We start from the raw sequence: 9,512 nt of genomic DNA, 5'->3' as shown, positions 1-9,512 counted from the left end.
GTCATCGGTGGAAAGAAAGGGAGAGGAAGATTTGAGAAGAAATATTGCTGTTAAATGAGTTTGGACAGCATGACGTCACGCGGTAATTAAAACAGCTTCTCCCTGCGCATGTCTGTTGGAGGTTTCCTCTCGCGCACCTGCAGACCGCTGAGAGCGGAATATTTTCACTGGACGGAGTTCAAACTTTGAAGGGCTGTGTGTGTGTGTGTGTGTGTGTGTGTGTGTGTGTGTGTGTGTGTGTGTGTGTGTGTGTGTGTGTGTGTGTGTGTGTGTAAGAGGGGCATTACGCCATTCTTGCCTCTCTTGGAGAAAAAAAAAAGAAGTGTGATTTAAAGACGTTTCTCTCAGATATGCAGCAGAATCGTTTCGTGTTCCCCGCGAGGAGTCCTTCTGCTCGGCCGCTTCTCCTCGCGCGCACAGCGGCTCCACATCGGCTCCACACCGGACCTCTTCCAGCACGATGCTGCTCACAGAGGACGGGTGGGAGGATGCGGGCTTCAGCAGGATTTGTTTCTCCAACTTATAAAACCCACTTGTAGTCCACAGCTCTGCTTCTAACCACCTCGCACATGTCTGCAGCCGGTCGCAGCCGGTCGCAGCCCCGCGTACCCATCCCGCCTCCGGACTCAGAGGATGAGGGACTCGGACCGGACGGGAGCCACTCAGGTCAACTAACTCTGCGGTTCTTCACCATGACGGCACAGGGGCTTTAAGGATGACAGCTGTGAAGCGCCTCTCTCTTCTGCTGAGCTGCTGGACTCTCGTCTACCTGCATCCGGTCCTCGGTTCACTCAGCCGGACCAGACCGCAGCAGCACCGGCTTGGAGAGGCAACCGACAGGGGACTCGGCGGGTCCTCCACCGCTATCGGGACCTGGAAACAGTCGCCGGGGAGTCCGGCGAGGATTACGCGGATCCGCGCGGAGCCTCCGTCCATCAAGAGCGAGACGACGGTTACCGGGAAGCTCGCCGCGGCGCAGCGGGACAGACCGGTCAGCTCAGCGCGCAAAGAGGCCGCGCGCTCCGGGCTGCCCGGCGGGGACGCTCACGTTAAGGCGCGAGCTCCTCCCGCGGCTTTCAGCGCACACGCGGCGGGGAAGGGGGTCGGGACTGCGGCCGCTGCGGGTGCAGGTGCGGGCTCACCGGGGAAGAAGTTGGGGAAAGTCGCTGACAGAGTAAGCGTGGCGTCGACAGCGCGCGCGGGGCCTCATCAGAGAGCCGCCCGCGCGCAGCAGCAGCACGCGAGCCCGGTGGCGCAGCGGGGAGGCAGCAGCAGCACCAGCGGCAGCAGCAGCCGCAGCAGCAGCACCAGCGGCAGCAGCAGCAGCAGCAGCAGCAGCGGCAGCAGCGGCAGCAGCGGCAGCAGCAGCAGCAGCAGCAGCAGCAGCAGCAGCAGCAGCAGCAGCAGCAGCAGCAGCAGCAGCAGCAGGGCCAGGGACCCGCTGGTGGTTCCTCATGACTACATGCTGTCGCTGTACTGGTCTCTGAGCAGCGGGGAGCTGAACAGCAGCGCGCTGCACGAGGCGGGGCTGGCCAACACCATCACCAGCTTCGTGGACAGAGGACAAGGTAACAACATCTAGTTCTCCATCCTCTGGTTCTCCATCCTCTGGTTCTCCTGCCTCTGGTTCTCCATCCTCTGGTTCTCCTGCCTCTGGTTCTCCATCCTCTGGTTCTCCTGCCTCTGGTTCTCCATCCTCTGGTTCTCACTGCCTCTGGTTCTCCAACCTCTGGTTCTCCAGCAAAGAATAATAGGGAGAGTCTCTGTTCTCTAGTCTCTGGTCTCTAGTCTCTAGTATCTAGTTTCTAGTCTCTAGTCCCTAGTTTCTAGTCTCTTGTCTCTTGTCTCTAGTCTCCAGTCTCTAGTTTCTAGTCTCTAGTCCCTAGTCTCTAGTCTTTGGTCTGTAGTCTCTAGTTTCTAGTCTCTAGTCTCTAGTTTCTAGTCTTTAGTTTCTGGTCTCTGGTCTCTGGTCTCTAGTCTCTGGTCTCTAGTTTCTGGTATCTGGTCTCTAGTCTCTAATCTCCAGTCTCTACTTCCTAGTCTCTAGTCTCCGGTCTCTAGTTTCTAGTCTCTAGTCTCTAGTCTCTAGTTTCTAGTCTCTGGTCTCTAGTCTCCAGTTAATGGTTTCCCTCCATTTCCAGTCTTTATGCTAAGCTAAGCTCAGCATCCGATTTCCGCTTCATCGATTGCGTCAATTTATTCAACACATTTTCCAAACTTCGTGAAGATTTGCTGACTTCTTCTTCACTCAGAATTCTTCCCCCTCTATCGCTTCTCATCCGTCACCAGTATTTCATATTAGCGAGACATTTTGTATTATTATTTTAAAACTAAGTTTCCAGGGGCCCCCGAACATGCATGTACATGTGTATTTATTTACACTAACATATTTGTGTGTGTGTGTGTGCAGTGGCGTTATGATTTGTGTGTGTTTCTGGCCATCTGGCCGCTCACTGGCAGCAGCGCTGCCGGCAGTGATATACGGCCTCAGGAGGGTAAATAAACACTCCTCCAGCCACAAGTAGGGTGGCCCCCCTGTGTAATGTTATCTTTACGGTGTAAAACTGTTTAAAACAATGTTTAAATGAGCAGGGTTTAATATTTCTAGCCCGGCTAAAGGTTTACATTTCAAGCACTTAATGTACTTTTAATTTGGGCTTTATTTGCTCAGCGTGTCCTCAGCAAATGGCCGGTGACCTCGTCCGCATGGAGCGAGGTGTAACTGATGGCCTGACAGTCTCTTCTTCCCATTAACTCACTTCCTGGTTTCGCTCTCTGCCTTTTCCACCTCTGCTGTGTTCTTTTGTCGCACGTTTCCTGGGTGCGTTTCCGACTTTCGGATCAGTTCAGGGTTCATGCGCTCATGGAAAACCTGGAAAAGTCATGGACTTTTTAAAATGGTTATATCCGGTCCAGGAAAAAGTCCTTGAAGAAAAGTGTAGTAAAAGTCCTGTGTTATATTCATGTGTGTCATTTAAGTGTCATTTAAGGTTTACTGCATGCGTTGAATCCTCATTGTTAGTTTAAATACTACATTTTATCACTTTTTACTGTCTACACACAGATTTCACACAATGTTTGCTCATGGACATTTAGTTTAAAGTCATGGAAAATTCATGGAAATCCACAGGTCAAAATGTGTATGGTACGCTGGGTTCAGACGCATTTTGAAATTGGGAAAAGTCATGGAAATTTGAAAAAATCATGGAAAAATTATGGAAATTTGAAAGAGTCATGGACATTTGGAAGTCATTGAAATCTGGGGGGAAAAAAATGTGATGTAAATTTGGTAAAAAGTCATGGAAAAGCCATGAAAAGTCATGGAAATTTGAAAAAATCATGAAAAAATTATGGAAATTTTGAAAAGTCATGGACATTTGGACGTCTTGAAAAGTCATGGAAATTTGGTAAAAATCCATTGGTCAAAATATCTATAAACCCTGACTTCATCACTTGTTTATGGATTCATTTCATGCTTTCAGATCCGTTGAAGAATGAAAGAAATGAGGGCGAATGGAAAGAAAAGTAGAGGAAGAACACATTTATTACATTATTTTGTTCACGTATCAATAAGGGGTTTGGGAAAAATCGATACAGCGTCATATCGCGATATTTTGCCTGGCGATATTGTATCGATACACAAAGACAGAGTATCGATCTTTTATTGTACAAATTATAAACCTTTTGGTCCAAAATGAGTTGTTGTCTTAGATGATAAACATGTAAACACGTTCACAGTCTGATCACTGAATAACTTCAGCTTTTACGTTCATCCTCTGCTTTTCAAAGTACTTGACTCTCAGTTTGAGCTTTAATCAGATCTTCCACAGAGAAGTGCCAGGACGTGTGTGTGTGTGTGTGTGTGTGTGTGTGTGTGTGTGTGTGTGTGTGTGGACTGTTTGTTTCCTCTACAGCAGATGCTGGTTAACTGTCTATCGGCACTTGAATGGCTGCAGGTCCATAATAACAGGCCTGTTTACAGTCCGATGTGGTCTCCGTGTCTGGTTCTGATGTACTTTTCAATGCATGCTTAAGTCCTGGATGGGAAGAGGAGGGGAATGACGTGAGAAGAAGTAAGCAGAGTGGGGAGATGTGCTGCTGTTGTGTGTGTGTGTGTGTGTGTGTGTGTGTGTGTGGACTTTAGTGGATTTGATTACTGGATTCCATTTAGACATGGAAGTTCACTGGTTTCCCTCACCGACAACAAATGAAAACATTACACACCATTCATTTTATTCATGCTGATGTTTTTGTGCTTACGTGTGTGTGTGTGTGTGTGTGTGTGTGTGTGTGTGTGTGTCTGCGTCTCCCTCCAGAAGAGGACTATTAGCGTGCTTAAAGGAGATGTGTAAATATGTTCTGTTTACTTACCCTTGACTGGGTTGTTCTGCTGCTCGTTGGCGAGTGCATTGGAGCTTCAACCAACCACCGCATTTACCGCAGCCAGAGGTGACGTTTTCAACGGTCCAAAAGTCCAAAATCCAAAGATTTTTCTCATGTGTGACAGAGAAAAGCGTGAAATCATCCTCATCTGAGGATCTGGAACCAGTAAATGTTTTGCAAAAGTTTAGTTTGTGGAGGAAAAATAGTTGCAGTTTCATTTTTCGATCAGTTGACTGACCTTTGCAGTCTTTGTACGTGTGTGTCTTCATGTGCACGCATGTGTGTCTTTACATCTGTTTGCAGCTGAACTCTTCATGTGTGTTCATGTGCATTGTCCATGGTGTGTGTCGTTTCCTTCCCGTCAGTTGTGACTCATGTGTGTCTCTGTCCTCCCTCGCAGACGAGCGTGGGCCACAGCTCAGACGGCAGAGGTATCACTTCAACGTCAGCTCCCTGGAACGAGACGGGCTCCTGGGGGCCGAGCTGCGCATCCTGAGGAAGCGCCTGTCTGACCCCCGCAGGGCCTCGATGGGATCCGCAGCCGTTGCCGCCGACGGAGGCGGCGGAGGAATCTCGTCCCCGTGCCTGAAGCTGTACACCTGCGCTTCAGGTAAACAACAGGCGGTGCTGCTCCAGACGAAGACCTTGGAGGACCTGCTCGGCGCAGGGGGATTCGGCAGCAAATGGGAAGTGTTTGACGTGTGGAAAATCTTCAAGGGATTCAAAAACCAGCAGAACCAGCGCTCCCAGCAGCTGTGCTTTGACCTGGAGGCTCTGGAGCACAGAGGCGGTCGCCCCGTGGACCTGCGCGCTCTGGGCTTCGGCCGACCCAGCAGGACCAACAAGGAAAAGGCCTTCTTCCTGGCGTTTGGCAGGAGCAAGAAGCGCGACCTTTTCTACAACGAGATCAAAGCGCGGTCGGGCCACGACAACAAAACCGTCTACGAGTACCTGTTCACCCAGCGGCGGATGCGGCGAGCTCCTGCTGCGAGGGCGGCCAAGAAACCTCTGCATCCGCCGCCTCCGCCGTTGCTGACCCTCCCCCAGCACCAGGTGGTGAAGATGCAGACGAGGCCGCGGTGCCACCGCAGACGCCTCCACGTGAACTTCAAGGAGATGGGCTGGGACGACTGGATCATCGCGCCGCTGGAGTACGAGGCCTTCCACTGCGACGGCGTCTGCGACTTCCCCATCCGCTCGCACCTGGAGCCGACCAACCACGCCATCATACAGACCCTGATGAACTCCATGGACCCGGAGTCGACGCCGCCCACCTGCTGCGTCCCGACCCGGCTCAGCCCGATCAGCATACTCTACATCGACTCGGCCAACAACGTGGTCTACAAGCAGTACGAGGACATGGTGGTGGAGTCGTGTGGCTGCAGGTAGCAGAGGAAGGCCGATCCTGCTGTGCAGCAGACGTGACGCCTCGCCCTCGAGCGGACAAGTAGACTGCATACCGCGGATTGCTGAACACCGCGAAAGACTAAACAGACACTTGTGGGGTCGATGCTCTTTAACAGCCGCTCTCCAGAACTCGTGCATGGTGTTGATGGCGATGAGGACGACGCAGCCGAGAGAAGCCAAACGCAACCAGACACACTTTTGGATTAAAGTTCTGGTCTCATACCAGACTCCAAACATCGTAGCTACGTTGGTTTGCTCTCTTCAGATTTGTATCTGTGTTCTGGTTGGTGTTAAAAGTTTGCGTGTAACAGAAATGCTATTTGAAACGTTAGAGAATTATACTCCAAAATGCCCTTTTTTGCAGCACTTATCTGCCATTGTGCCTTCGCCCATTCAGATGCAACAATGAGGAGTAATCTGTGTGTCTTATCCAAGACGTTTTTTATGAAGCATGCAAAGAATTTCTGATGTGTAAATACAGGCCAGTGATGAAGTGCAAATCTGACCTGCTCCAAATGTGGGAAAGTTGCATAAACTACTCTTCAATAAAAAATGTCTAATTGTCTGAGCTCCAAACTCCTATCAGTCCAAACCTCTGCCCCCCAGCCTCTGTAGACTAAACCATCGAAGGAATTCACAAGCCTTTCAGATGCCAAAACCAGTTCAACCCCAGAGTGACTCTGTTCGTTTTAAAGTGTTTCAGGTTGCTTTTTAAACTGCTGCGAGTTTTTTGGACAGCTAGAAGAAAACAACATGAATCAAGCACAAACTCTGGAGGCTAAACTCATATGGTTTATGAAATGTGAAGCCAACGCTTTATGTGTTAAAGCTGCATTTTCTCTACTGACCACCAGGGGGCGACTCCTCTGGTTGTATAGAAGTCTATGCTTCATCTCTTAAAGCTGCATTCTCTCACCTGACCACCATGGGGCGACTCCTCTGGTTGTATAGAAGTCTATATAAATGACTACTTCTCTCTTGATGTATTCCTTCAGTAAACATTGTAAACATAAGTTTATGTCTCAATCTCTAGTTTCAAGCCTTCTTCAGTACAGCAAAGTTATGGTCATTTAGAGTCAAACAGACCAGAAAGCAGGGGACGCTTTAGGGGCGGGGCTACAAGGTGATTGACAGGTCTCTACCACAGCGTTGTCCGGTCTAGGGCTTCATTGTCACGTTTTAGTCACCTAGCAATGTCTTATTCAGCGTTCAGGTTTTACTGAGTTCCACCTTCTTGAGTCACTTCAGGTTGCAAAAAAACAATATGGCAACGGACAAAATGTCCAATTCATGTCCAAATTCCAATTCAGGTGCAGAAAACTGCTTTTTCTGATTGGACGTCTTGAACAAAAGTCTCACGTTTCCAACCTGCAAATTGCACTCAGAACTCGTGTCGCAGGCTTTAATCAGAGCTCGGGGTTTCGGGTAATAACGTGCCGTAAAGAGGCAGCAGGTCCTGCCTGCCGGCCTCGTGAAGCTCCCCGACCACTGGCCAGAGCGAAGGGCTTGTTTCTCCTGGAGACGAAGTGATGGAAACATGTCCTTTTAACCGAAGCGAAGGCATGCCAGTGGTATTACCCCCTTCCACTCAAAATCTGGAGCGGCTGAGCACACTGGACTTGAAACAACTTTAAAGAATTCAGCTGCGAGCTCCGAAGCAGGAAGCTCGGGTTGAACGTTACGCCTTTGAGGAAGAGTCCGGTCGATGCAGGAAGACAGACAGAAGCTCGGGAAGCTCAGCTTGTGTTTGAATCCCAGAGCCACTCGTTGGTCCTCAGGACACAAGTTGACACCAGGAGGGGGCGTGTCAATAAAGGGGCGTGTCAATGAGGGAGCACCCTAGGGTTCCCCTTTTTGTATCAGGTCACGAGGTACAAATCAAGAAAAAAATATGGAATAAAAAATAAACATGTTAGGTATCAAATTAAACATAAAAATCAGGCCTACAATAATATATCATCGCAATGTACAACCTCTAAATACACCTCAAACAATAAATAGGATTAGGGCTTTAAGGGATAACAGATCATTAAACTACATATCTTGAGTTGTCCTGCTGCAGAAAGTTACTTCATCACTTCTCGGGATGTAAAACATCAGATTCATACTTTGTTTGTGTTGGCTTTGACTCCAATGATCAACATGTTTGTTTAAAGGCTGGTGATTTGTGTGTCGGTTAACAATCGGCTCATTCTCTTGAGGGAAGGAACCCGCTCACTCACACTTGACAGACGCATTGAGCTGCGTGGAGGCCAGTTACAGATAAGAAGGAGTCGCACTGTTTTCTTTTTCTCAGCCTGAGACCCACTTTAAAAAATCCCAAAGCCAGCCCATGCCCATGTGAACATACCACTTATGTTTTAACAAATAACTTCCTTTAGAAAGATATGAGCTTTGCCCCATAGATATAACATCTCATGTTTTTGTAATATTCAGTTTAAAGTCACGTTAAAGTGCGCTAAGAATTTGAGTTAAATGCAAGCTAACGTGCCCCAAATGACAACGCTAACATGCTGATGCTAAGCTAGTGTATTGTTCACCATCTAAGTTTTGCACGCTAACGTTATAATATTTGTGAAACAGCCCAAAGTGTCCCCGAGGTGGAGGTCAGTAGCTCTGCACAAATTTAGTCATAAAGCAAATGATTTTGACCGGATAATGGAACGAGATCAAGTTCATGGTCTTTATGCACAACAATTACTGAGAGCAGCTGTTAGCAATGGAACGTCTCAAGCATCCTCCCATGATGCAGAACATATATTTCAAAAACGAAGATGAAGTTCAAACAAAAGGAGAATCTAAAGATAGTGCAAGTCGAGTGCAGCCACGAGAAACCAAGTGTTTCATGTAAAGTATTTGAAATCACAAAGCTGAGTGAAAGGTTTAGGAATGAAAGAGTACGTTTATGCAAATGAGGTCATGAATGCGTTGTGAAAAAAACGTCCTTCAAAGGGTCAAAACATTTAGTTTGATGAAATTCATGAAATGAACTCCTTCATTTGCATGAATATGCAACGTTTCAAAAATCTCCTTTTCCGAGCTTCTAGTCACAGAAAGATGAAGCTGCTACTGCGACGTGGAAAGAAAAAGAGAGAGAGAGAGAGAGAGAGAGAGAGAGAGAGAGAGAGAGAGAGAGAGAGAGAGAGAGAGCGCTTCTGGCTTTAATCATCACACATTTCCACACATTAGTCCATCTGAGATACAAACAGATGATTTAAATCTCCGCGTATGATTTATGGCGACCGATATTTCCTATGATTTATGACGGTGTAAAAGTGTGCTAATTCAACAGGAAATGAAACATAATGGGCAAATTGACTTCATGGTATGTTTTCTGTTACGTTCGCTCCTCTCGCCGTGGAGAGGCTCGTTCATGAGGAGCAACACGGCATCAGGCTGCGTGAGGAGTAACGGCTCATACCTTCAGTTTTACTGGAAAGATATTCTATTCATACGCGGCCGTGAGGTGTTATGAGGTGTCGTGAGGTTCCGCTGGCCCGATGCCGCCTCGGCCTTCGGCCCATAATCTCATTACTCTGCGGTGAACTCTGCGTTGGAGCAGAAACGCGGGTCGTTTTCGGGGGTCCGGTTTCCCTGTCGCTGCTTTTGGGGCCCGGGACTCGTGGAAGAGTGTCAGGCCGATCAAGAACCCGGGTACAAGAACCCGGGAAGAAGAACCCGGGAAGAAGAACCCGGGAAGAAGAACCCGGCTACAAGAACCC

At 48.4% G+C, this 9,512-nt stretch overlaps 1 protein-coding gene across 1 annotated transcript; it reads left to right on the top strand.

Moving 5' to 3' along the window:
* The first annotated feature begins 292 nt into the window (after window positions 1–292).
* gdf5 (growth differentiation factor 5) lies at window positions 293–6,457 on the top strand. Its single transcript, XM_068593965.1, has 3 exons — window positions 293–1,306; window positions 1,430–1,568; window positions 4,784–6,457. The coding sequence occupies exons 1-3, from the start codon at window positions 716–718 to the stop codon at window positions 5,770–5,772; spliced, it is 1,719 nt and encodes a 572-aa protein (XP_068450066.1). The 5' UTR covers window positions 293–715; the 3' UTR covers window positions 5,773–6,457.
* The last annotated feature ends 3,055 nt before the right edge of the window (window positions 6,458–9,512 follow it).

This window comes from Clinocottus analis, unplaced genomic scaffold (assembly GCF_023055335.1).
Source record: "Clinocottus analis isolate CAN_PGR_092001 unplaced genomic scaffold, fCliAna1.0.p SCAF_3, whole genome shotgun sequence".
Taxonomy (NCBI): domain Eukaryota; kingdom Metazoa; phylum Chordata; class Actinopteri; order Perciformes; family Cottidae; genus Clinocottus; species Clinocottus analis.
Note: the sequence above shows the minus strand (reverse complement) of the source record. Positions and strands in the feature narration are given on the sequence as shown.

Coding starts and splice junctions, on each gene's coding strand:
- gdf5 (XM_068593965.1), top strand. CDS start 716: ATGACAGCTGTGAAGCGCCTCTCTCTTCTGCTGAGCTGCTGGACTCTC. Junction 1,307..1,429: donor GCAGCAGCCGCAGCAGCAGC/ACCAGCGGCAGC, acceptor AGCAGCAGCAGG/GCCAGGGACCCGCTGGTGGT. Junction 1,569..4,783: donor CTTCGTGGACAGAGGACAAG/GTAACAACATCT, acceptor CCTCCCTCGCAG/ACGAGCGTGGGCCACAGCTC.